Below are 25049 nucleotides of genomic sequence, written 5' to 3'. Positions count from 1 at the left end.
AACACAAATTACTATTGCACGTATTCATATAAACTATTGTTAATTATTTTGTCAATTTTTTTTATTTCAGTACTGAAATTTAGCTAATATCTGTCTATATCTGATATATAGCACATTATGTGTGGCCGCAGCATGTCGGTTCCATGGTGTAATGGTTAGCACTCTGGACTCTGAATCCAGCGATCCGAGTTCAAATCTCGGTGGAACCTAACTTTTGATTAATATAACATACATGTAGTTTACTATTCCTGCTCTGAATGAAGAAAATATCCCCAGGATAGGATGTCCTCTTTTCATTCCTCCAGTTTTGTGGAAAGGGACAACTCCTCTCTTCCACGCCGTATTTCGTCATTTCCAGTGACGTCAAGACATCATGGCGGCGCATATGGCTCGATACTGTATTTCTTTTTGCGGTAATGTACTCGCTCGTTTAATCGTGTCTCCGCATGCAGTCAAACCTTGGTGCGTTCGGACTAGTCAACTAAACAGTCTGCAACCGAGCGCTGGTTATGCAAATCGTGGGCCGGATAACGAGCAGGTTAGTAGTCACGTGATGATTGAGATACTAAGATACTTTCATAATGGCAATGCAAGGTTCTATTTATTTTTACCTTTTTTTTTTAGGATGTCCGAGTACACGTTCCAGTAGGTAAAAACCTATTTAAAAAACTAGTATATATAGTCTTGCTCATTTTTTCATGCATTGTTGTTAACACTTTCTCCTCTTTAGACCGCCTAACAGTATCTTACAGTAGAAGCAGTGGCCCTGGTGGTCAGCATGTCAACAAAGGTCAACTCCCAGACAAACTGATCACGCTGGATTTTGTGTCCCAAACTAACAATGCGAATTTCAACCCACAGTCAACACAAAAACAGAGATCAGATTTCATGTGTTAACTGCAGACTGGATCCCTGAAGATGTGCGACAGAAAATCATGGAAAAAGTAAGCTAAAGAACTTGCTTTCTTTATTAATGGCAAACTGGTATCCAAGCAAACATTCCCGCTTTGCAATTCAGAACCCAAATCGAATCAACAAGGCTGGCGAGTTGATGGTAACCTCAGAGCTGAGTAGGAGCCAGCAGAGGAACTACGGTGACTGCATACAGAAGATCTCAGCCATCATTGCTGAAGCCAGCGTGAAGCCACATGAGCCAACGGCAGAAGATATCGCCCTCAGGAACTCAAGGTAAAAATTTCACACCTTATATAATGTCCATATTAAGTTTAAATTGTGTTGATTGTTAAGAAAAATCAACAAAGATGTTTGGTGGTTCTTTCTTTTGAGGCTTGTGGATGGGGGAAAATGTTTTTCAGGCTAGACAAGAGAAACAAGGAGCGAATCAGACAGAAGAAGATCCATTCTGCTATCAAACAGAGCAGGCGACTGGAGTTTGATTAATGTTTCAGCTTTGGTCACTGTTTAATGTATTTATTCTGTTTTCTTTGTAATAAAATTATTTTGAAAAATCCACATCAACATTCTGTGACCATGGATTCAAAACTGTGAGGAACCTTAATGTAAGTAAATAGTGCACCCTACTGGGGAGACAAATGCATTACATGACACTGATATCTCCTAAGGCTAATAATTATTTAGCAGGTGATGCACAGACTTTAGCATGATTTACGAACTGGAGAAGAATCTACCAGTTTCATGATTACCAGTATGTTTTTAAATGTAATGAACTGTATTGCCATAAAGCTAGTATGCGGTGTGCTATTTTTAATGTTACGCAAAATGTTCATTTAACACAACTACCGATCAGTAAGTGGAAGAATATCATTATTATGGACCGAACAATGCTATAAAATGCTGTTCCAAAATATAAAACACAGGGGGGAAAAAACATTTCTAGCAGAGGATGGTTTCGATCCATCGACCTCTGGGTTATGGGCCCAGCACGCTTCCGCTGCGCCACTCTGCTGTATGCGGTATTTCGATCCCTATGGTTTTATGTAGCAAGCGCTCGTAGAATATATTTTTGAAGTATTGTCATAAATAAAAATCAGTTCCATCTTGAAAGTTGAAAACACAATCAGTAGTGTCTTTAATCAACGAAACAAAAGTTCGACCACGAAGGGACTCGAACCCTCAATCTTCTGATCCGAAGTCAGACGCCTTATCCATTAGGCCACGCGGTCACGGCAAAAAGAGCTGTCGATGTTTTATATAAAGTAAATAACGCTGAAATTTAAACGGTTCTATCAATGTAGGTACGGAAAATGCACGGATAAATAATTCTCCTATCCATGACGGTAGCTGTAAATAGAAAATAGGCCTTACCTTGTGCACGTTTTGGGAGCTGCAGTGTGGTACGGCTTGGAAAAATTGGGTGGAGGACGCCATGTTGAGCAAGGAGGCGTGCATATTTACTTTATGAGCACCTAACTCGTTTCAATTAAGTGCAAAGTGCAATTAATTCGTCTCAAACAGTTCAAAGATATTTATATTATATAATTATTTATTGTGTGTGTATGCAAACAACAAGAATGTGCACAGGCGAGCACTGAGTGAAATAAGTGATCGTTTTAATTTAGTCAAAGTCAAAGTCAGCTTTATTGTTATTTAGTTGTTTTAATTTCAACAACTTCTTAAAGTCACATGACTAAAATAAACAACAAGAAAATGATGTAAATCATATAGTTGTCATTAAACTTTGAATAGGGTCAAATTGACCCTCAAGAAAATCTGAGGGCATTTTGTATCTTCATACGACTTTCAATTACTTATTGGAACACATTAATAACAATGACTGCAGTGTAAGGCTTTATTATCATAGTTTTTTTGTTGAGACAGTTGCTGAATCCAAAATATGAGTCACAATCATAATACAGCATATGATTAAATGGATAGTAAACGTAAAGCGATCAATAGATGAAATGACACCGTATTAGTAAAAAAATAAATATACAGAGGCACAAAACGATTCCAAGTGCAAAAGATGAAACAAAAACACTAGTAGTAATATTTCTTTAAATGCATTCTAACTGGCCTTTGCTTCAAATGCACTTGCTACATCACAGTCATTCTGTCGTATTTATTCAGAGCTTTTCATATTCTCTGACATTATCCCGGAAATTTATATTTAAAAAAAAATCTGTCCTTCACAACTTCTTATCGTGCACCCTTAAAATGCTTTAAAAAAAAAAAAACATTCATAAAGCTTTTTACTATACACAGGCAATCGCAAAAAGGCATTTAATCATGAAAAAGTTATAGTCAGTCAAGTAGGCTGCAAATGATGGACAAAGCCTTGGTCTCAACATGCCTATAATTACTAAATAGGTTGTTAAATGAAATACCATAATAAGATGTCATGACACCACATGATTCTTTAAAAAAAAATAATGTGCAAAACAAACCTGTGGCAAGCCTGATGGGACAAGCCTGATTACTTAAGCAAAGATTAAATGTGCTCAACCTGCACAATGAGTACAAGAATTTCACATTACGCAAGAGTGATTCACTTCCCACTAAAAGTGAACAAGATGTCATAATTGACAAGTAAAACATAAAAGCTTATTCATACATAAAAAAAATAATAACTAGCACCATAGGGTCAACATAAAGCAATGTTATTTTTACAGAAATGTTCCTAGATTCCATTATTTCAAATACAACATGGTTTAACATAGTACTGATATTTCCATGTGTATTCATGTCAGTTATAGAGTTATATAATGCGCTATAAGGGTGCCTTAGTTTACATTTTGAGAATAACGTGCGGCGTAAGAACACGCGGAAACGCAAGTCGTGCTCGTTTACTGCCATGCTGACTGTTTTTCATTTCAACGTAGAGTCGGTTCAATATCATTGATTTGATTTGACTGTGTTCTATTGTGTGCCATTCCATTTTTCCTGATATTATTTTGCTGTTAGAATTGCGTAGCATTTTCAACATTTCTTTTCTCACTGAAAGTTCTGCCTTGGTGGAGGTTTTGCCAGTGTAGTTAGTTAGAAGACTAAAGATGACGACAGATTTTTTTTCACCCCCATTTGTAGTGTATTCTAAAGCAGCCAAGATGGACTTTTGGATTTGGATAATGGAGGATGACGTTTCACAGCGCAGAAGCACAAACTACTCTAAAAGTGAACACCTATTTACTAGATTTGCCTGATTTGCTGGATTTGCTAGATTTTGTCGATTTAATATCCATTTTGGTCTTCTGGATACGGGAGAATATCTCCTTGAAGAGAGCCTTGTACTCTGGAGCGTTCTGCCCCAGACGTTTATCCACCGCCTCCACTTGCTTGCCAATCATCTCGATGGCTTCCGGTGTGGACGGCGACTGGGTGGGAGTGGGTGGAGGAGCAGGGGCGTGGCCCATAGCGCAGTCTTTCATGGAAGGGTCTCGGGAAACGGGTCGGGACGTCTGGACGCCGGCGTGGCAAAGGCTTTCCTCGTGGCGTCTGCATTTCCCCAGCAGCTCCTCGTATTTTTCCAGTAAGGCGTGGTACTGCTCGTCCACCTCCCTGAGGATGGACATCCCTCTCTTCCTCACGCTGTTGGCGTGAAGCGCGTAGCTTCCTCTTCTTCGGCCAGACGCATCCCGCGCCACCATGGCGTTGAGTGCCGTGTCGCTACAGCTTTTTCTCACCGGGTTTGATTCGGGGAGAGCCTCCCCGTTCACGCCGCTTCCCCCCTCCGCCTCCTCCCGAACGCCTCCTCCCGTCTCGCCGCCCTCTTCCTCCAGGAAGGTGTCGGTCTCCGGGGTGCGATTGAGGACAGTCTGGGTCAAGGTTACGCCGTCGTCCTCGTTCCCGAGAAGGAAAGTCCGGCTGCGGCGTAGCTGCTGTAGCTCTTCCAGCTCCACCTCCAATTCCTGCACCCTGGCTTGGCAACTCTCAGCATCCTTAGATAAAAAAAACTTGTAAGATAGTCGTCACATCAAAAAAATCTTACGACAATCACCTGAACGCGTGTTTGCAGACGCGAGAAGTCCGTAAGGAGCAGATGGCACTCCTTCTCCACACATTCTCTGCGTCCTCGCTCTGCCCGGATTGCCGTTCGCAAAGCTGACACGGCCTCTCTCAGGTGCTTGTTCTCCTCTTCGAAGGGCTGACGCTTGGGCTCCAAAGTAAAACTTTCGGCCCTGCCCACCACAAACTCATCTTCGTACCTGATGCGGTTAAAGTAGAAGAACAAACACGGGTTGGTGGAAACCAGCCGACTGGTCAAGGAGTGAGACCAGCATACCTGGGTGCTGTGCAAAGTTCCCTCAGACAAGGGAAGGAGTGGATGGTCTTGCGTCGTTCCCTCTTCTCCCTTTTGACTCGGAGCTGTTCCACGGAGCGCAACTGCTCCACCTGGCCTGAAAGGGTCTCCACCTGATTCTGTAATGTCTCAATGGTCCCTGTTAACCTGATCCAAAAGGCAGGACATTAAAATAAAATTAAATTAAATAAAATACATTCAATTTAATGAAAGTAGAATGGTAGCGCATTTGAGTGAAAGTTTACCTTTCTATCTTTTGCTGTGAGGCTTTCCCGTCAGTCACAAGTGTTTGGTTGGTGTGTTCGAGCTCCCTCGCCGTACCATCCAGTTGCTCGTACACTTTGGCGTGCTGTTCGTTCATCTCTCGAAGGACGTCCAGCTGTTTTGACAGGTACTGTGCGATAAAAACAATTGATTGTTTTATTCATTTGATCTATAGCAGCTCCATTGCAGTCACTGTTTATTCTACCTCAATTTCATGCACTTGCTCTTCATTGGTGATGTACATCTGCTGCAGGGAGTCCTCCAGTTCCTTGTTCCTCTCCAGCAAGGTCTTTCCTAGCTCTGCAGCCAGGTGGAGGTCTATAAATGGGAAAGATTAAGATCATGGTGGAATAAATAGACGCCTCAAATGATCTAGGACCTCAATCAAGTCATTGAAAGCCCTAAAAGTCAAACACCAAAACATTCTTTGCATCTCTCCATGTGTTCATTTCTCTTTAGAGAGGCAGAAAAGACAAAAGAGGAAGCAGACCAATCAATACTAATAATCGCATTAGAAAATATTGCAATCGACATCTCCAGACAGGCCTGAAGCATAAAAGGTCCCATTATTGCGTCATGCTCAAATTCATTTCCTGCGATTGACTATCTTAATATAAAAAAAATAAAAAAGCTGAGTTGTGCACTGTACATAATATGTGTTTCTAGTCCCTGTTAGCTTCTTCCGAAGGCAATATGACTACGTGTCACCCCAGTGACTGGAATGTGGAAAACAAGACTTCTTCTGTTCCTCCTCTCCTGTGTTGCAGGCTTTCATTTTGTTTTATAGATAAACAATTCTACATCTGGATATTTAAGATAAGTACAGTGAGCTCTACATACTCTGTGCTTGCTCAAACACTTAAACAGAGTCCAGGAGGCCACTCATTTGATTTAAACCAAAGCCCATTCTTAGCATTCGCTTCCTGGAATTCGGCCAGGAGGGAAAACACAATAGGCCCAAACAAAGATGCATGCAAATGTTGTTTTCCTGCTGTTGGAGCTGTAACGTGAGCTATGATAACATCAGGAATTCCAATGGCTCCAAGTTTAGCTACTTTGAACTTCACACAGTCATTTGTGCAGTGTGTTGAGCCAAAGTAAGACAAATCCATGCTATGGCACATTGTCTGCATCAGCACAAGTTCACCTTCAGGAATATATTATTCGGATGACTTGGCACAGTGAGTGAGCAACAAAAAGGAGACTAGAAATTAGGCAAGTGGGCTTCAGCATTGTCATTGGTGTTAATAACACTGGTCAACAGCAAGTTTTAATCTGAGACGGCTTACCTAAATGTATTTTTCATGCTAATTTCAAAATATCTTTCATTTTATTTCAAGCACAGATTTATACAATCATTTAGAGCTATGAAACCTGTTGCTGAACATAGCCCTTAATTTATAAATATTACTTAAATGATGATTATTATGATCAAAGTCAAGGGCAGACACTAATAAAGTACAAGATATTGAAATTCACCATTTCCAGCTGAGCAAATGCTCTACTTGGCAACCGTTCAGTGCTTTGTTATGGGGAAAACACTGCCTGCTTTTAAGACATGTTTAGGACTTAACTAAACAATTCAAAATGAGTTGTTTTGATTATGCCACAAAGAAATAGAATGTGCATGACATTGAGCCTTTGTAATGCGAGTGCCAAGGAGAAATGTCACCGACCCGGTGCGGCGGTCGGCCAGCCGGCTGCAGCCGCTTCTTGCTAGGATGCTGCGGCCAAGGAGGAGGATCTTACCTTGCTCCAAGTCCCGCTGGTCGTACCAAGGCTCTTCTTCCTCGGTAACGAATTCGTCCATCGTGCCCGAGTTTAGCATGGGGGAAGACAATAGACAGCGACGAGATCCCTCTTAATTCTGCAAGACTTCCAGCCAGGCAGGGCTGCCTATTTCCTTCCTCCGTCACTCCCACGATCTTTTCTCTTCCTCTCATCCCCCACTGCCCATCCCGATGTGTGCTGCTGCTGCTGCAGAGACGTGGCAGTGATGTTGCAAGATGAACACTTCCTGTCATTGCGCTCAAGCCAGCCTCCACTTACTTTTCGAACGTCACTTTATACTCTGCATTACGGTAAGGCACTGAGGATTTAAAAAAAAGTCTAAATATAGAGACATAGATGCCCGTAAATTAAGTGATAACCAAGGATTTTTTTTTAAAAACACATTCATCTGGTATTGTTGAAACAATAGTCTTGCATAAATGTTTCAAATGTATTTTATTTTAGAATGCAACGTCGGCTCTCAATACAACTTCCGGTGCGTCACCTGGACAGCCTTGACTTATTTTTATTCCTTTACAGATCATGTACATCAATTTAATATTGCTAATAATAATTGAAGTTATAGCTTAATTAAGCCTGTGTGTCCAGTAAATATAATCAACACTATTTCTATGCAACGGTATTTTTTAACACATTGCTGCCCTCTTGTGGCTGTCGTTGGGTATTGTCGTTTTAAGACAACAACAGGGAGGTAAACACGACAGGAGTAAGTGCTAATAGAAACTAGCACTTTTCTTTCTGCGACCGCAAGCGACTCCTATGGGAGCAGGACCAGACGTTGGACAGAAGAAAAAGAGACACAAGGCGGAAGGGAAATCTCACATACCACCGACCGACGCATTGCAAAAATCGGAGTTTGGAAGTCATCGCCCGGAAGTTGTAGCATCGGGATTTGCTGCAAACAAACGAGCTTTGAGCCTTTTTTATCTTCACCATCACTTGGCTATCATCTAGTAAAAAGTGCATTTCAAAGCGAAACGTTTTAACTTTGAAGACTACTGTCGATTTCAATCATGTGAAAACGAAACCATTAGCAGCCATTTGCAGAAATAAAAACATCGTAGATTAACTTTCAAATAAAAAGGAGATGCAAAATGTCGCCCTTGCAGACATAAAGTCTTGAATTATGGAAAAGAAGGAGGCAGAAGAAGTCCCCTGTTGTTCTGGTACTAACAGTAGGGCTAGTTTGAGTCTTCCTGCGAGCAGAGGACTGTACGGACTTGGTCTGGGTTGCATCCCTTGCCCAACAGCACCTCGAAGACTGCCATCTCTCCGAAATAGGGATCTGACACTTGGAGGTGCCCTGAAGAAAACAAAGGTATACTTCGACATATGGACTTACATACGGTTTCTTAATGTCACCTTTTTTCTCTTTTGTCCAAAGAAAACCTTTGAGCCAAACGTCAATGCTGTGAGGAAAAGCAAAGATGAGTAAGTGGTCATCATTCAAGATTGCTATAGTCCAATATAGTTGAATTTTGTTGTGTTCTGTAAAAAAAAAAAAATAAAAAGATCAAAAGCACATTTGGTCCCTAAATGCATGTTTGACACGGATTAAAATGGTTGACCTTTTACCTGCTTCAAAACCACATCATTCCAGATTAAAGGAAGAGATCGAAGTGACGCCAAAAAGAGAGAGGAAACAGAGGGATGCTAAAAGAAGAGAGACCAGAAGCAGGAGGAAAGAGAAGCCACAGACCATCCAGTCTCACTCCATCTTTGAACAGGGTCCTGCTGACACACCACGCAAAACAGGTGCTTGTCCATTGCCACGTTGTGTCTTTGCTGCACCTTACACTTTCATTTTCATCTTGCAGGATGCTGGGGTGCTGCTGCACAAGTGTGTGACACCACCAAATCTTCTATCAAACCTATCAAAGAGGAGCCACAAGACTATGATGATGATGATGAAGATGAACTCCTCAGAATACTACAAAGAGATGATGTGAGTTCAAAGACACCAAATGCTAAACTAGGATCACGGGGAGTGATTTTGTAAATTCAATTTTGTCTTTCACAAGAAGAAAAAAAATTCTCCACTTCAACATTTTGTTATTGTCTGTGCTTCACCAGTTCATATGCGATCCAACGTTGAAGAATGACCCCAAGCTGAAACCTATCCAGTTACCTTTGTGTCAGACAAGCACATGTAAGAAAAGAAACCTCGAATTAAACATTGTATCCCGATTTCATCATTTGATCCTGCTCTTGTTTTAAAGCAAGCCAAGAGAAACGTCTTCTGGAAACGCCATCAAGTGGACTTAAAACAGAATATAACGGAGAGCAGCCATCTTTGGTGGAGATCCTGCACGATCTCTGCCTGTCTGGAGAGGAGGAGCTCTTCTTCATGCAGTTACCTGACTGTATGCCCGTGAGAGCACAAAAAACTGAACCGACATTTGAGAAAGCCAAGGAGAAGAAGCCTCTGCATGAGAAAGCACAAGTGAGTCAACAACGTGCATTTCGATTCAGATAAAGGGATCCATCGTTTGCCGTGTCTCTCCAGGAGTCTCCTTCGGTGAAGAGCTCACCTGGGCTGGCAGAATTCCCTGAGGGATTTCTGGGGAAACTCCAAATACGGAAGTCTGGAAAGGTGGAGATGAAGCTGGGTGATATTGTCATGGACATCACGAATGGATCTGCTTTGTCATTCCTTCAGGTAATTCCATTCGTATAATTTATTTTTTGACACTGTCAGGGAAGTAATATTAAAAATATTATTTTTATTTTTTCTTCAGCAACTGGTGTCTGTGAATGTGTCCGGCAGTAAGACAGGAGACATGATGGTGTTAGGAAACGTCAAACATAAATTGGTCGTCTCTCCAAATTTCCAAACTTTATTGGAACAATTACCACAACAGCAACAAGGATCCTGATCATCTCACCGGCAGATGATGATGATAGCATGAGGGTTTTATTGATGTAGTTTTGCATTGATCTATTAGGCAGCTAATAAGCCCGGAGTGCTAACTTGAATAAACGATCGTCAGTTATATCCTGTTCCCAATATGTATTATTTACATGTTTAAAAAAATCTTGCATATGATCAAATGTGTTTAAAAATGATTCAAATGTATTTTTCTTATTATTCCAATTTGTATCATTTTAGTAATCAAATTACTACAAATACAAATTTGGAAGTTGTTTAGCTGTGAGCTAGTATTATTCCACTGGTTTTTACTAATAAAGTTTTTGCCATGGTATCCTTTTCAATACCAGTTTGGAAGTTACCGAGGTAAAGCGACGAGGTTAAAATGTTTGTATAGTGAATGCTCCTTTTTGTCACATATTGAAATGTTTTGTATATACTCTACTCGTTGAACAGTTTAAGTTGTGCACTTCATAAATATCATTTGTAGATTTCCTGCCAGAGAATTTTTTTTTGTGTTCTTCTGATCTTCCCCCTTTTTTCTCAACGCTGGTGTCAGGTTGATGTCGTTTGACATAACAACAAAGTAGATGTCATTTTTTTATTTAAAAAAATACAAAAGGACGGTGATGCTAATGATATATAAATCCTAAGAGTATGTTCTAAATAAGTATGACTATATATTACAGAACGTGACGCCTGTACAGCAAGAAAGTGGGAGATGTTTACAGCCTTTAATTTCTGCTGAATCTCAACATTTTTTTAGCAACTCCAAATAAGAGGAGAAACCAACAAAACATAGTAGTCTATAACAGTTGGAACATGAGATTCCGCTAAAAAACAAAGATTAAGTCTTTTTTGTCTTTTTGGTAGCTTTTGCAACGGTGCTTTTTGCCTTCTTAGCAGTTCTTGATTTGGCTTTGGGGGTCAGCTTCTTGACTTTCTTTTTCATCTTGGCCTTTTCAGCTTGTGCAGCCTGTCGCTTCTGACTCGAGATAGTCTTGTCTCTGAGCAGGTCATTTCGTCCAATTTCCATCATGTGCTCTTCCCATGACTTGATCTCATTCTTGTAGCGGATTTTATCATCCTCGGCCAGCTGTGTATAGACCTGGAACAAATGGACAGTTTGATACATTTTGTGCACAAAGCAATTAAATATTTAGGGCGGTGACTACTTTTTTAGAATCAATAAGGCCCACCTGCTTCTGATTTCCAAAAAGATTCCTCCAGTCATCATACAGAGTCTTCATCTTTGCCTAGAACACAAAACATGAAATCTAGTTAGACAATACAAATTCATCATGATGTGTCGGGAGGTTACAAAAAAGTAAGTTTGAGATGCACACAAATCAAATTGTTGGTAATACTAACCTGTGTGTTTGCTCCTTTGGCTTCCTCAAAATGTTCCGACATATAGATGTTGAATGCCGAGCGAGGACGTTTTGGCTTGCCCATAGTGGTTGCTTCCTAAATCACATCAAAAATATTGACGATTCAAACATTCAACCAGTAAAGCGATCTTTTCTTTATTGTTCTTCTTGTTGACTGAGTTGCTATCTCAGGTCACAAGCAATCATGAGTTTTCTTCTTCTTGATTCCCTTACCCTCTTTTTGCGGATGGCCTTCCTCCTGGCCAGCCTGTCCCTCTTCTCGATGACTTGCTGCTGGATCTGCTCTGGGGTCAACTGGTCCTTGTAGCGCTGTAGCTCTTTCTTAAACTGTTCATTGTCCCGCAGAAATGCATCTTCGTACGGCTTCATGGAAAATATCAATCAGGCCATTTAGCATTACGTCAACATATATAAAATAAAATACGATGACCGTGAACAGATGACGTTTACAATTCCACCGTGGCGATTAAGATGAAGTACCTGCTTTTGCTCTGGTTTCATTACTCTCCATTCCTGGGCGATCTTGCTGACGATATCTATTATTTTGACATCTAAAGAAAACAAGATTATAATAAACAGTTGTATCAGCATAGGCTTTGAGAAAAGATCCTCATGATGTCATAGCCACTCATTAGTGAGATGATTGGAGATGAATATGCTTACCTGGGTTCTGAGTTGCAAGGATTGGCTTCTGCTGCATGACGTATCTCATGTATCCATTGAGAGGCTTCTTTGGACGTTCACTGGCTTGGGTGGACAAGCATTTTACTTGGTTCCTGTATGTGGTACGGACGACGACTCTGATAGACCAAAGATAAAAATATTACTATCTTGCATTTACTGGAATTGAATAGCCCTGCTGTAAACAATCACAGTGCAGCTCAGCCACTGCTATGGACTTCCTGGTGAATGCATTTGGATCATTCATTGCGTAAAAAGAAAACAAGTGTACAAATGACCCCCACAACCAAGAAATGCACAATCTTATGAAGTTTCCCTTGTGGTATCATTTCAGATTAGTTCTTACTAATATGTAAACATTGCCAAATACTGCACTAATCATACAATAAAAGAAAAGTGTGCAAAGTTACTTGAAGCAAAGTTATCTACCTTGGAAGAGTGTTTGTGCAAGTGAAGAAATTGAAGGACTTGGCCAGAAGACTGACACTTGCGGTCACTAAACCGAACGGGGCCATGCTGACGTTGTTTGCACCTAAAATGGCGTCGGGTGGATCAATAAAAAATCGAGACCAAAAAAATCCACAACGATTGTATATTCATGCATGCGATATCCTTCAGTCCTGCACACATGCAGCACAACAATCTGCAGCTAAAGGCGCCTTTAGTCACCCCCGGTGGATTATGGGTATCGACAAAAATATTTTTTAGCGCCACCGACTGGACTGGAGGATAAAACAAATCAGTGGACCCTCGCTTTTCGCCTATAATTATGATAATTATTATAAAATGATGATAAATGATTCTTTTATGACTAAAAAATACATCCATATATTTTTGTTTGAATTATTTGCTACAACACATTGTACCAACCAAGTATAAGTACACGCATATATTTGTTTTATTAAAATAGCATCACAATGCCAGAAAATGACACGAATACATTCAAGTTTAACAAATATAAGCAAGGTAAAATGTAATATAAAATGTTATGAACGACATTTGAAAAAAAAATAATAATAATACAGTACACTTATTTTTGACAGAAAAAGCAAGAACTGTTCTGATTGGCTCGCAGTTCGTCGGGAACGCGACGCTTCCTGGTTAACTACAAATGGAGCCATCGTCCTGTTTTTAAACCTGAGCTGCGGTGGGAAATCTTGTCGAAGGGATCGCAATGTCACCCACGAGGGATTGCAGCTTGGTTGTCGCCGTCGTGCTCTACCTGTGCGTGACCGCGACATGTACATTTCCATCTTTGGATCACTTAAAAGCGCAAGCCAGCGACAAGACACAGGGCAGAGCTGTGGTCGGGCTGCTGAGACGCCTGCTGGGGAACCGATCCACAGAGTTCATCATCATAGTTAATCGGAGTATCTCCAACGACAGCCTCGATGTGTGTGAGCTCAAATCCACGAGAAACAACAAGATAGTCGTTACGGGCAACACTGGAGTGTCTGTGGCCTCGGGGCTTTACAACTACTTGAAGTATTTCTGCAATTGTCACGTTTCGTGGTCCGGTGATCAGCTGGATCTGCCCCGTCCTCTTCCGAAAGTCACCGGTGTCCTCCGCATCAACACCCAGCACAGGTCAGTGACCCGAGCCGTGTCTTCTGTCAACACACCGACACGTGGAGACAGACGGACGGTGTGTTCCGGCAAAATAAAAAGTTGGATTTGGTGTTGCTATTAACTGGCAAGGTTGTCATAGTTAACACAATTAAAGAAAATGCTTTTAAATAAAAAAAAAAGAATGAAACAGCAAGTTTTCATGTTCATTAATTAATATTAGCTTTGGAGGTTCATATAAAAAGTATAATTTTTTTATTTGCACTTTACGCAACACGTATGTCATGGAAATATTTGCATTGTGCAGCACATATTAAAAACACATGGGTGCATGACAAATAGAGCATTGTCACTCATTATGTTTCATTGTTCACTCGGGCGGCAAAGAAAACTTGCGGCAACGATGTCCTTTTAAAAGGAGCATTTCTCTCAATTAACCGTTGTAAATTAGAGCCGCATCAGCTCACCCTAGTTATGTCATGTGCACAGACTGAAAAAGCCATGTGAAGCATGGCAAAGTGTGGCACTATTTGTTTTTCCCATGACTGTATAATAGTCTATTACACGGGTGTCGACTTGATGGTTTTCATTCCAGGCTCGTTAGAAATCTTGTTTGTCCTCAGGGAGTTGGTTATAGTGTGGTGTGCTATTAATCCATTATGTTGCTTTTTGTTTTAAGGTCAAAGTTGAGTTGACTTTGGGTACTGGAAGGGAACTCAACATCTTTGTTTGGCAATTTTCTGATTGATTACATTCTAGGTGTCTGGTGTTATCTAATTTAGGAATAGTTTTGTCCATTTTTGAAGATTTGTCCATAATCTAATATAACATCTCAAACTAAATCGAATCTGTTCCAGGGTTGCTTATTTAATGTCCGCTTTTCCATATTGTACTGAGCAGCCTGTACCAATTTGCCACATTCCCGCTCTCTCTTTGACGTCACCGGTTTTTGTCACTCAAAGGCTTCGGCAGTCATCAGAGGTGCCCTGACAAGTGACAACAAAAGAGGGGCTTTCATACTTTATCGCAACTAAACTGTGCGTTCTCAACAATACATGATTCTCAACTATTAGTACAAAGAAACATTTCTGCATTTCAGTCCATGGAAACAGCATCCATGTTTCATCTTCATCACATTTGGTCTGTGTCCAGGTTCCGCTACTATCAGAATGTCTGCACTGCAAGTTATTCGACTGTGTGGTGGGACTGGCCAAGGTGGGAGAGGGAGATTGACTGGATGGCACTTAATGGGATTAATCTTCCATTGGCTTTCACTGGACAAGAGGCCCTGTGGCAAGAGGTAGGAGCAAAAAAGTTTCATCTTGGTCTCTTCAATGTCAAACGGTACCAAATGTTTGCTTTTAGGTTTACCGTGCTCTTGGTTTGAACCAATCAGAGGTGGAAGAATTCTTCGCCGGCCCGGCATTTCTGGCCTGGAACCGCATGGGAAACATGTTCAAGTTTGGTGGGCCTCTGCCGCAATCCTGGCATGTCAACCAGCTGACCCTCCAAGTACTGTGACCTTATCTTGTTTAATAAACATCAAATCAATCTGACAGATAAAAAAGTAGTGTTCAGTACAGAGTTAAACTAATATTTAACATACAGCAACATCTATTGGGCTCATTGTGATTAAAATTCCTTATTATTATTATTATTATTTTTTTTACAGTTTAAAATCTTGGCACGCATGAGATCATTTGGCATGATTCCAGTGCTGCCAGCCTTCTCTGGGAACATCCCCAAAGGACTCCTCAGGTTAAAAAAAATGATATTTTCTGCCATTGCAAACAGTTCTTAGTACTATCATTGTTAAATTTTCATATAGTGTAAAAAAAAGATTCAATATTTTCAAAAATACAGAAGTCATTTACCAGTGTTTTTGCACAGCAATTTGAAAAGGGGTGTGTAGACTTTTTATATGTAGTAAAATGGTATTAATGTATTTTATTAAAGTTTTTTTTTCTCCCTTCTAGCATTGTCACTGTAGTTGCTTTTTGGAAAAATAGTTGATTGAGAAGTGGAAAACTTACGCTAAATTGCTGCGCTTGCTCAGTTAAGCCACCTGCACATTTCAAAATAAAAGCATCCGTTTCAGAATAAAAGCATATTTATTAGATTTTCTTTTGACTGTCTCCATAGTATGTTCTATAACTTGTTCAAAGTCTATTTTTTTAATTTCAGGTTGCATCCAGAGGCAAATGTAACAAGACTGGGGCCTTGGTCTCATTTCAACTGCAGCTTCTCCTGCTCCTATATCTTGGACCCGAGGGATCCGCTTTTCCTCCGGATCGGTTCCCTCTATCTCTCCCAGGTGATCAAACAATTTGGGACCGATCACATCTACAACACGGACACCTTCAATGAGATGATTCCGCCCTCCTCAGACCCCGCTTACCTGTCAGCGGTCAGCCGAGCCGTCTTTGCCTCAATGACCGCAGGTGAGTTTTCAATTATCTGTACACAAACCATTATGGAAAAAATTGAATTATTTTCTTCAAGAAAGGGATGCAGCTATTACGGTAGCCTGTGACCGAATAATATAATACAATTCACCACGGTAACAAAGCGCTTTCCAAAAACAATGTAAAACAGGTCATGCTTAACCATTTGGAACTTTATTTTGCTCAACTGAAGTGGAACTTTGGAAAAACGGCTTTAGTGCGTGAACTTTAGCGCAACAGTTTGTAAGATTATAGCCAATGTTAATTTGTTGTTATTTTCAAGTACAATTAATTGTCCCAGTTTGGGGACCCTTCAAAAAGTCCCCTACTGAGTTAAACATTTCACCCATGTTGTAGAACAGTCCCTTTCTTGTTCCTCATGGTTTTTTTTTGTTTTTGTTTTTTTAAATGTGTGTTTGTCTCTCGCTCTCTCCATAGTTGATCCTCAGGCAGTTTGGCTGATGCAGGGTTGGTTGTTCTTTAATGCTGCCGATTTCTGGAAGCCTGCCCAGATCCAGGCCCTACTACACGGCGTGCCACTTGGACGGATGATCGTGCTGGATTTGTTTGCAGAGACGGAGCCAATTTTCTCCTACACAGAGTCTTTCTACGGACAGCCTTTCATCTGGTGCATGCTCCAAAACTTTGGCGGCAACAGCGGTCTCTTTGGCACAGTTGAGAGTGTCAACTCGGGGCCCTTCAAAGCCTCGCATTTCCCCAACTCCACCATGGTCGGCGTGGGTATGGCACCCGAGGGCATCGAGCAGAATCCCGTCATGTACGAATTAATGAGCGAGCTGGCGTGGCGCAAGGAGCCCGTCAACTTGGTCAAATGGGCGTCTCTGTATGCGCTACGTCGTTACGGCACCACGCAAGACAGTCTGATCGCCGCGTGGAGACTCCTGTTTTCCAGCGTCTACAATTGCACCGTGCCGCATTATCGAAATCATAACCACAGCCCTCTGGTACGCCGGCCTTCTTTCCGCATGCAAACCGACCTTTGGTACGACCCTGCGGACTTGTTCAAGGCGTGGAAACTCCTCATCCAAGCGGCTCCTTCTCTTATGTCCAAGGAAACGTTCCGGTACGATCTGGTAGATGTCACCCGGGAGGTCTTACAAGTTCTAACCACAGAGTTTTACCTGGATATTGCAGATGCTTTTCATAAACAAAAGTTGCCAGAACTGCTGGTTTCAGCAGGGGTGCTCATATACGACCTTCTGCCAGAACTCAATCGTTTACTTTGCAGCGATCGGAATTTCCTGTTGGGAACATGGCTGGAGCAGGCCAGATCTTTAGCTATTGATGAGGAGGAGGCCCAGCTTTATGATATGAATGCCAGGAACCAGCTGACTTTGTGGGGCCCCAATGGTGAAATCCATGACTATGCCAGCAAGGAGTGGGGAGGCCTCATGGAGGACTACTACGCCCAACGATGGGGCCTTTTTGTCCAAACACTGGTGGAGTGTCTGGACAGTGGACAGCCATTTAAGCAAGATGCCTTCAACCAGGCGGTCTTCCAGGTAGAAAAAGGATTTATTTATAATGGTCAAAAGTACCCCACAAAGCCTCAAGGTGACACGTACGAGATCACCCGTAGGATCTTCCTAAAGTATTACCCAGTAGCCTTGAAAACCTTGAAAAGACTTTAATGATCAACAAAGACTACATTTTTGATAAATGAAGAATGTGAAGAGGTGCCCCAAACTTCTTGATGAGAAAAATGATCAAACAAAATAAATGTTTTATCGGACACAGAATCTAAATAGAAATAAAATCTGCCTGCCCCTTGTCGAATTATGACTTGACTGTAATTCACCAGGTTTTCGAATGCAAACATTTATTTAAAACAAAATTAATTCACGTTTAATTCTGGCCATTAAGAAAGGAGGTCAAATGTAAACAAGTATGCAATACACATTCCAGAGATGACAGTTCGTTAGGGAGGGGGGGGAGTACTTTTCACGGCTGCCGTAAAGGAGTGACAACATGTTTTGCGACAGTACGGAATTGACATTGGATAACGTCACTCGAGCCGATATGTTTGTGTCCCACGCGTTTACGCTGAATTAATGGTTGACGACTGTCGCGTTTCGTCTTATTGATCACAAATAGACTTTCACTTGGAATGTTTTGCTCATTTTTGACTGTTGGAATTCTTCGGAATCTGCCATTGGACTAAAGCGTTTTGGTAATTCCGGTACGTTTTACTCTACATTTGTGTAGTCTGCTTTTTGTTTTGCTAATGGGAGCTGCACACCACTCGAAACTTAATATCAGTTCCCACGAGACTCAACAGCTCTGTCTGAAAAGAGGAACTTAGCTTCTTCAAAATAGCTCAAATTGATCGGAAATGGGATAGTATTATTTGATATAGACGTTGACTTGAGTACATATCACAATTGGAATGGCGCAATATTATATAACCGCCGATACTGGCAAGTTAATTCGCCTCGTTGTGTATCGCACCATGCCTCTGTGGTTTTATTTTGAAATCCCTGAGCGGAAATCGAGCATGGTTCACCTTTGATCGACGCTGTCAGGAAGTGGGATGTGGCCAAATTGTATTTATGCTGCCGATCAAGATATGAAAATCATTGAATCAGCGCGCCTCGGGAGCTCTGCTTCACAGCAGGTCACAGCGGGGATAACACTTTTGCCCTACGTCCCTCAAGTTGCAAGCGGGAGTCGAAAGGAGCGAACGGAGCCGCTGTGTCTTTGCTATCGTCTGGATTGGAGCACTTCCCTAAAGACTTGACAACCTCACGCCCAAACACTATTGCAACTGCATCCAGGGTGTTGGTTACGTAATAAGTATGTGAATCCATACAGTGACTTTCAAGAAATAGATGTATTTTGCTTGAAGACGAAGATTACTGGGCCTCGTCGTTGATCACAAATGTCAGCAAGTCACCATCATCAAGTGATGATGGAGTCCTCTTTAGCTCTCGGTAGACTGGACCTGACTTCCGCTGTGGGGGTCAACATGACCCCGTGCATCTCTCCCGCTGCCTCCACCAAAGAAATGAGTGCTCACCGGACAATTGGAACACAAGGACCGGCTCACTTGAATGGCTGCGTGCCGCTGTCACATCAGGTCGCAGGTCACAAGTATGGAGTGGATAAAGTGGGTAAGTACAGGTGCACCCCCAAATATGTATATAACATTTGAATTGTGTTGCTTTTAAAGAAGTATGCAATGATGCAAGTTTAAGAAGGTTATGACTTTTTAAACTGGTAAAAATTTCTGGTCAATGTCTCATAGAAATAAATATTAAATTGGAAAATTCAATAAAAAATAATCAATAAAAAATAATCTGAAGGCTTCCGTTTTAGGGCAATCAGGTGACGCAAACAAACACACGTACTAAATCAAAAATGTGGTTTAATCATTTATCCAAGTATGGTTCGGTAGGTGCACCTCATTTCAAGGAAAATGTCAAATGATTTATTACGATGACGAAATATGAACAGTATTTTACCTGGGGTCTTGCTACCTGTCGAAACAAAGCAGCATTGAGTTAAGCAGTATGGTTTGATCTTATCTTGTATTTCTAAACTTACTCCTAATCATTAACTCATAGCTCCGCATACACTGAGTCACATAATGGATTCAAGCAGGCTTTGCTGTGTTGAACAAACAGTGGAATCCTGCTCATCTTGTATAGCTGCTGACTGAACACAATACGTAAGTGCTCCTCCCATTGCTCGTTTGTTACATATACTACATAGGCGGTCGGCATTGTTCGAACTTGCTCAATTGGAAACCGACGTAGGGCCATTTCAAGGTTTATTGAAGCGTTATACTACATAGATATAGTTTGCCTGGCCTATATGATAGCAAGTTGAAATTTTATTGATACCTAAATTAATTTATTAAGCTTTTAATAGCATTGGGAAAAGCCATAAATGCTTACCTTTGGACTTCTGCTTAATGTCTTATATCTCACAAAGAACCTCCCCCTTTTTTAACGTGAGGAAAAACACACTATGATTTGAAGTATTTCTGTGAATGAAAAAAAATTGGAGTGTAGTTCCATAATGTGAATAAAGCCATCGAGTTTTCTTTTAGTAAAATAAACCCATTGTAAGTGTTATCAACTGACATATATGTATCCTGTTTTTTTTCCCCCAAGCCATAAGGTGATAAATCATTGGCCGATACCACTTCCCGCGGTTCCTATGTAAACTTAATCTCGAACATATCCAGGATACGTAAAAATCTGCATTTTCTTCCCACACACACTCTTTCAGCATGCAGTTCTAATCGTAGGAGTAATCAAAGCGCATTTTACTCCCCAGCAGCTGCTTGCATTACTCATACCTTGCTAATAGTAATATTGCAGAGAGATTTCTATGCACGTCACCCTGGATCAAAAAGGAAAATATGTTGCTTTGTCACAAACATTGAGCTGTAGTCTGCTTGAGACTCCATGCCCCATTATAGTGCACACATTCCTAGGCTGGCTCCATTCAACTTGATATATTGTGTCTTATTTTACAAGCTGTGGAGGGGGAAAAAAAGAAACCAACCAAATGTAACAATTTGTAGCGCAAGTGTAAAAAAATCTCCATTCCATCCATCCATTTTCCGTCCCGTTTTTCCCCCACAATAATTCTGAAATACTTTGTTTGTTGAAGGCATTCTGCAGCATCCTGATGGAACGGTCCTGAAGCAACTGCAGCCTCCACCTCGAGGACCAAGGGAGATGCAATTTTACAGCATGGTAATACTGATGTTCATGCTGGCACATACAAAGAAACTGCATGGAGAAAAAAAAGATATTCAATTTGGCTGTATTTTTTTTTTTTTGACTAGGTGTATGCAGAGGATTGCTGTGACCCAAGCCTTCTTGAGCTCCAGACACATCTCCCAAAATATTACGGCACCTTGTCCTCTCCTGATGCACCTAATGGTAAAGAGGTGATTTTGCACATCTGCTTCTACAATACAAGTCGTCAAGATTGTCTGTGCCTGTTACCGCCTCAGACCTGTACATGAAGCTGGAAGATGTGACCCGACGCTTCGTCAAGCCGTGCATCATGGACGTGAAGCTGGGCCAGCGAAGTTACGATCCATTTGCCTCGCAGGAGAAAAGGGAGCAGCAGATCAGGAAATACCCACTCATGGAGGAGATAGGTTTCCTGGTGCTTGGCATGAGGGTGAGTTCGGAAGTCTCATATTAATGGAGAACACCATATTTAAAAAAGAAAAAGTACTGATTTCAAATCAGAAATAGATGCAGAATGATGTGTACCAAGTGACCCATCATGATATTATCTGATTACTGGATCAACGTGGGTGGGAGAGTCCAGGAAAGACTGATAGTACATCTTATCTTTTGAAAAAGATGCAAGTAAAACATATCGAAAACATTTATCACTTTGTTTCCGTTCCCTTCCGTGTGTTTGTGCTGTTAGCATTTCCTGTTTGCTTTGAGATAGCCTCAGCATACAAACAGTACAAAATGTTATTAAATGTTAGGGTTAATTAAATGTGTAGGACATTGAGTTCTTTTTTTTTTTTTTTCCTCTCCTGACAGGTTTACAAGCTGTCCAGTGACACTGTTGACACGTTTGACCAGCACTATGGAAGGGGACTGTTGAAGGACACCATTAAAGATGGTATGTTTGTGTGTCATCGTTATTTTGTTTTCCTAACAAGCCCCAACTCTTTTCTTCTCTAGGCTTGGCGAAATTTTTCCACAACGGCGTTTGTCTGAGGAAGGATGCCATAGTAGCCAGCATTCGCAGAGTACAGAATATCCTCCACTGGTTCGAGTCTCAGCGTCAGCTCGTCTTCTACGCCAGCTCTCTTCTCTTTGTCTACGAGGGCATCCCCTCCTCGAGCACCTTCGGCCCCATCGCCACCAACAGCCCGGCCGCCGTGGGCGACGGTTGGGACGGCGAGGATGAAAGGAGCCGGGAAGTCGGGGGCAAGAATGAAAAGATGGCAGAGTATAACAACAACAACAACATTCAGCCCCGTGATTGCACCCGAGACTCCATTTTCAGCAATCACAGGAAAGGCGGCCTCCAACTTTGCGCCAAGGCTCGCTTTCAAGGTAGCGGCGGAGACGACGCCACTTTAGGGCCGCCGCCGCGCCAACCCGTATCCGTCGAGCAAGACAACTCCACCTGGTTGTCCCGGCAACCGCCAAACGGAAACGGAAACAAATCCCAATGTGAAGGGAAGGGTGAGGATAGAGAGAGAGACAAGAGCGGCGGCGGCAGAGAGGCGGAGACCGTGCGAGGTGGAGGCGAGGCGAGCGAAGGCAACGCGCAGGTGGAGGTCAAGATGATCGACTTTGCCCACGTTTTCCCCAGCGAGAGCCCCGATCACGGCTACATCTACGGCCTCAAGCACCTGCTGAGCGTATTGAACCAGATACTCTCTGACGACGCTTAGACTCGCCCTCGCCGTCCGCTCTCGGAACCACCGCCGTCGTAGTCATCTCACCGGCTTGTGATGTGTGTGTGCGTTGATGGTTTTCCTGAGCGGAAGTCGCAGAGGCTGAGGCTTCCATGCACTAAGCAATCCCTTGACGGCATTAGGACCCTCTGCCATCAGTTGCTGGGTCCACTCCAAAATGTGACCCCACTTTGCCTGTAATGCACTGGATTTGACAAGTCTATTTTTATATTGAGGCCACTGAGAGAAGAAGAAGAAGAAAAAAAATAACTGTTAGGTATGTGTTGTATATCAGAACATCTCAAATCCTGAGTGAGCCAGAGATTTTTCTGTATTGTTTTTACCATAGTAACTATTTGATACTATTTATAGCAGTTTTAGATTTGTGCTTAATGGTGTGGATGCTGAGAGAAGCTTTCACTGCCATAACGCATCAAAATGTCTTCTTTTTAATTTTTACCCTAAAAAAATTGATTGCTTCCTAAACACTTTTTTTTTGGACAAATTATGAAAACTAAAAATGCTAAACTGGCAGTATGGGGGGAAAAAAAAAAAAAAAAGTTGTCATCCCCAAAAAGTTGTCCTACCCCCCAAAACACTCTTCAGTTCTATTTGAATTCAGAAGGGATGTTTTTTTTGTTTTTTTTGTATACCACAACAATGCTTTCTGGAATATTAACATAAATCAGCTTTTATTATGAACTGGCATTTTCGCTTTTGATTATCTGTTATTTCTTTTGGTGCGTAAACATCTCTCAGCATTCACATTCCGTTTTTGAGGGAATTTCTATTTTTTAAATAATTAAATGAGTAATAAAAGGTAAGTCTCTTTCCAAGTTCTATTTCTGCATAAATAACTCGTGTTACTGTGTACGTCAATATTACCCAAGATTGTATAGTGGTGTGTCATTTCCGCTTGTGCCGTTATTTCCATCCGACATTAGGTTACCATAGCAATACTGGCCTGGATTTGGAATACAAGAAAGCACTTTGATTGACATTAAGACCCTGAAAAAAGACAAATACTCGAGTTGAACTGGATTTCAAACACCTCTCCCGCTTAGCAAACCACCAAACTGGAACTTGAGTTGCTTGAATGTGGTCATCCTTTGTTCAAAGTGTAAAGCTGACACACTTTACTGCCATTCAATTTCTTGACATTGTCATTTTGTCTTTTTGTTGAATCCAATGTCAACAGGGATGTAACTCAGGTAATGAACACCAAGAATACATGCCATTGCCATTTTTGCTCCCCAGCCAGATGATCCTCGTGCTGTGTAGATGCTCAGTGTTTAAGTCCACGTCAATCAACATTTATGGCTTTGTCGTTTTTATCGTTGTCATTGTCGTGTTATTGAGGCTCCGCACCTAGTTCTGATCGATGGTATCTGGTTAAGATCATGATTTTCCGATTGTAGACCTGATCAATTGGATGTGAATGGAGAAAGACAGCAAAGAATGGCCTTTAGTTTGTTTGTGTTACTTGTTTTGGGCATTGTATGGATGCTGGAAGTCATGGCTATCTTTTCTATCCTGTTTGACTCCTATTTAGAGTGGTGTCATTTTTCTAGAAGTTTCTAGGCTGGTTTTTGGACTGACAGTGCAAATATTTCACACACATTGGATGATATTAATCGGATTAAATGCAATGATTGATGGATGAATGATGCAATCCAAAGTGAAAAGGGGCACCAAAAAAAAATAAAAATAAGCTCCAACTAATTCAAATTCAGTTCTTTAACTTTGTTGGTGGGATGGTGTATCTCGTTAGTCTTCTCACCAACAATGTAACGCATATTTTAGTTTTAATTTTTCTTTTAAATTGCTGCTAATCTTTTTTTTCTACACTATAACTGGCTCCTTATTGTGTTTCAGTATGGCAGGCTGCATTAGATATTTTATTTGATCTGTAATGAACTGAATTGTTCGCAATCATTTCTAAATACAAATAGATGACTAAAGTATATTTCTTTTGTGATCAGAATCACATTTTTTGAAGTCCTATTTGATGTTTACACACATTATTTTCCTGTAACTGCCATGTGTATTGTCAATTACTTTTCTTTTTCCTGTCTTTGTGTTTTGAACATCATTTTTCGTTCATTCCGGCAGCTTTATCGATCTGTTCATTTTGCTTGTAAGCTAACAAATGTCATATCATACAGATTTACACAGGGAATCATGAATAAAATATTTTTGTTTAATGACAGTAATGCAACTTGTAACCCGTATGTAAAGTCTGATAATCAGGCTTTGGTACTAAAGCAGGCACTTTTTCCATTATTATAAATTGTTTACTTAACATTCAATAAAAACAATCACATCTGAATACACCTTTGCAGATATCACATTATGTTTGTGCTTAAAAAAATATATATTCTAAAATAATGTGAAATATGACATTCTGTGTTTG

General features: G+C 41.1%; 6 protein-coding genes and 2 non-coding genes across 9 annotated transcripts; 5 read left to right on the top strand and 3 right to left on the bottom strand.

Annotated features, from left to right (window-relative positions):
* Positions 1-137: 137 nt before the first annotated feature.
* trnaq-cug (transfer RNA glutamine (anticodon CUG)) lies at positions 138-209 on the top strand. Its single transcript has one exon. It is a non-coding gene; the product is annotated as a tRNA-Gln (tRNA).
* Positions 210-224: 15 nt separating this feature from the next.
* Positions 225-1473, top strand: mrpl58 (mitochondrial ribosomal protein L58). Of its 2 annotated transcripts, XM_049758146.2 has the most exons (6): positions 238-538; positions 625-649; positions 731-790; positions 862-944; positions 1019-1188; positions 1317-1473. In XM_049758146.2, the coding sequence occupies exons 1-6, from the start codon at positions 374-376 to the stop codon at positions 1399-1401; spliced, it is 588 nt and encodes a 195-aa protein (XP_049614103.1). In that variant the 5' UTR covers positions 238-373; the 3' UTR covers positions 1402-1473. The 2 variants fall into 2 exon arrangements, with proteins under 2 accessions (XP_049614102.1, XP_049614103.1); XM_049758145.2 differs by having other exon boundaries at positions 225-538; positions 625-790.
* A 598-nt stretch (positions 1474-2071) lies between these two features.
* On the bottom strand, positions 2072-2144 carry trnar-ucg (transfer RNA arginine (anticodon UCG)). The gene has a single exon. It is a non-coding gene; the product is annotated as a tRNA-Arg (tRNA).
* Positions 2145-2756: 612 nt separating this feature from the next.
* On the bottom strand, positions 2757-7491 carry LOC125991075 (cerebellar degeneration-related protein 2-like). Its single transcript, XM_049758585.2, has 6 exons — positions 7232-7491; positions 5688-5800; positions 5464-5612; positions 5201-5365; positions 4916-5123; positions 2757-4856 (listed from the first exon to the last, which is right to left on the bottom strand). The coding sequence occupies exons 1-6, from the start codon at positions 7308-7310 to the stop codon at positions 4101-4103; spliced, it is 1470 nt and encodes a 489-aa protein (XP_049614542.1). The 5' UTR covers positions 7311-7491; the 3' UTR covers positions 2757-4100.
* Positions 7492-7918: 427 nt separating this feature from the next.
* On the top strand, positions 7919-10638 carry zgc:171971 (uncharacterized protein LOC569690 homolog). Its single transcript, XM_049758586.2, has 8 exons — positions 7919-8591; positions 8658-8704; positions 8874-9028; positions 9091-9218; positions 9347-9422; positions 9493-9716; positions 9780-9932; positions 10012-10638. The coding sequence occupies exons 1-8, from the start codon at positions 8400-8402 to the stop codon at positions 10147-10149; spliced, it is 1113 nt and encodes a 370-aa protein (XP_049614543.1). The 5' UTR covers positions 7919-8399; the 3' UTR covers positions 10150-10638.
* A 221-nt stretch (positions 10639-10859) lies between these two features.
* Positions 10860-12900, bottom strand: tfam (transcription factor A, mitochondrial). The gene is made up of 7 exons (XM_049758587.2): positions 12644-12900; positions 12197-12333; positions 12014-12084; positions 11747-11896; positions 11514-11609; positions 11342-11398; positions 10860-11250 (listed from the first exon to the last, which is right to left on the bottom strand). Exons 1-7 carry the CDS (start codon positions 12727-12729, stop codon positions 10990-10992), a joined length of 858 nt encoding a protein of 285 aa, XP_049614544.1. The 5' UTR covers positions 12730-12900; the 3' UTR covers positions 10860-10989.
* A 381-nt stretch (positions 12901-13281) lies between these two features.
* naglu (N-acetylglucosaminidase, alpha) lies at positions 13282-18021 on the top strand. The gene is made up of 6 exons (XM_049760186.2): positions 13282-13801; positions 14933-15080; positions 15146-15292; positions 15453-15538; positions 15965-16221; positions 16663-18021. The coding sequence occupies exons 1-6, from the start codon at positions 13389-13391 to the stop codon at positions 17874-17876; spliced, it is 2265 nt and encodes a 754-aa protein (XP_049616143.1). The 5' UTR covers positions 13282-13388; the 3' UTR covers positions 17877-18021.
* Positions 18022-18214: 193 nt separating this feature from the next.
* ipmkb (inositol polyphosphate multikinase b) lies at positions 18215-24965 on the top strand. The gene is made up of 6 exons (XM_049760188.1): positions 18215-19355; positions 20866-20951; positions 21044-21140; positions 21215-21387; positions 21768-21849; positions 21912-24965. Exons 1-6 carry the CDS (start codon positions 19124-19126, stop codon positions 22631-22633), a joined length of 1392 nt encoding a protein of 463 aa, XP_049616145.1. The 5' UTR covers positions 18215-19123; the 3' UTR covers positions 22634-24965.
* Positions 24966-25049: the final 84 nt, after the last annotated feature.

Source organism: Syngnathus scovelli, chromosome 21, assembly GCF_024217435.2.
Source record: "Syngnathus scovelli strain Florida chromosome 21, RoL_Ssco_1.2, whole genome shotgun sequence".
In the NCBI taxonomy this organism is placed as follows: domain Eukaryota; kingdom Metazoa; phylum Chordata; class Actinopteri; order Syngnathiformes; family Syngnathidae; genus Syngnathus; species Syngnathus scovelli.
The sequence above is the reverse complement of the archived record's forward strand: the minus strand, read 5'-3'. Positions and strand labels throughout refer to the sequence as shown.

What these genes read in the sequence shown, in the direction of transcription:
- mrpl58 (XM_049758145.2), top strand. Translation starts at nt 374, where the DNA reads ATGGCGGCGCATATGGCTCGATACTGTATTTCTTTTTGCGGTAATGTA. An exon ending in GACAGAAAATCATGGAAAAA is followed by an intron (nt 945 to 1,018) that starts GTAAGCTAAAGA and finishes TTTGCAATTCAG; the next exon opens with AACCCAAATCGAATCAACAA. An exon ending in ATCGCCCTCAGGAACTCAAG is followed by an intron (nt 1,189 to 1,316) that starts GTAAAAATTTCA and finishes AATGTTTTTCAG; the next exon opens with GCTAGACAAGAGAAACAAGG.
- LOC125991075 (XM_049758585.2), bottom strand. Translation starts at nt 7,310, where the DNA reads ATGCTAAACTCGGGCACGATGGACGAATTCGTTACCGAGGAAGAAGAG. An exon ending in GAACTTTGCACAGCACCCAG is followed by an intron (nt 5,124 to 5,200) that starts GTATGCTGGTCT and finishes TAACCGCATCAG; the next exon opens with GTACGAAGATGAGTTTGTGG. An exon ending in GTCTGCAAACACGCGTTCAG is followed by an intron (nt 4,857 to 4,915) that starts GTGATTGTCGTA and finishes TTTTTATCTAAG; the next exon opens with GATGCTGAGAGTTGCCAAGC.
- zgc:171971 (XM_049758586.2), top strand. Translation starts at nt 8,400, where the DNA reads ATGGAAAAGAAGGAGGCAGAAGAAGTCCCCTGTTGTTCTGGTACTAAC. An exon ending in TGACACACCACGCAAAACAG is followed by an intron (nt 9,029 to 9,090) that starts GTGCTTGTCCAT and finishes TTCATCTTGCAG; the next exon opens with GATGCTGGGGTGCTGCTGCA. An exon ending in CTGCTTTGTCATTCCTTCAG is followed by an intron (nt 9,933 to 10,011) that starts GTAATTCCATTC and finishes TTTTTTCTTCAG; the next exon opens with CAACTGGTGTCTGTGAATGT.
- tfam (XM_049758587.2), bottom strand. Translation starts at nt 12,729, where the DNA reads ATGGCCCCGTTCGGTTTAGTGACCGCAAGTGTCAGTCTTCTGGCCAAG. An exon ending in CCTTGCAACTCAGAACCCAG is followed by an intron (nt 12,085 to 12,196) that starts GTAAGCATATTC and finishes TGTTTTCTTTAG; the next exon opens with ATGTCAAAATAATAGATATC. An exon ending in TGAAACCAGAGCAAAAGCAG is followed by an intron (nt 11,897 to 12,013) that starts GTACTTCATCTT and finishes TTTTCCATGAAG; the next exon opens with CCGTACGAAGATGCATTTCT.
- naglu (XM_049760186.2), top strand. Translation starts at nt 13,389, where the DNA reads ATGTCACCCACGAGGGATTGCAGCTTGGTTGTCGCCGTCGTGCTCTAC. An exon ending in CGCATCAACACCCAGCACAG is followed by an intron (nt 13,802 to 14,932) that starts GTCAGTGACCCG and finishes GTCTGTGTCCAG; the next exon opens with GTTCCGCTACTATCAGAATG. An exon ending in AAGAGGCCCTGTGGCAAGAG is followed by an intron (nt 15,081 to 15,145) that starts GTAGGAGCAAAA and finishes GTTTGCTTTTAG; the next exon opens with GTTTACCGTGCTCTTGGTTT.
- ipmkb (XM_049760188.1), top strand. Translation starts at nt 19,124, where the DNA reads ATGTCAGCAAGTCACCATCATCAAGTGATGATGGAGTCCTCTTTAGCT. An exon ending in AGATGCAATTTTACAGCATG is followed by an intron (nt 20,952 to 21,043) that starts GTAATACTGATG and finishes TTTTTTGACTAG; the next exon opens with GTGTATGCAGAGGATTGCTG. An exon ending in GAAGGACACCATTAAAGATG is followed by an intron (nt 21,850 to 21,911) that starts GTATGTTTGTGT and finishes TTTCTTCTCTAG; the next exon opens with GCTTGGCGAAATTTTTCCAC.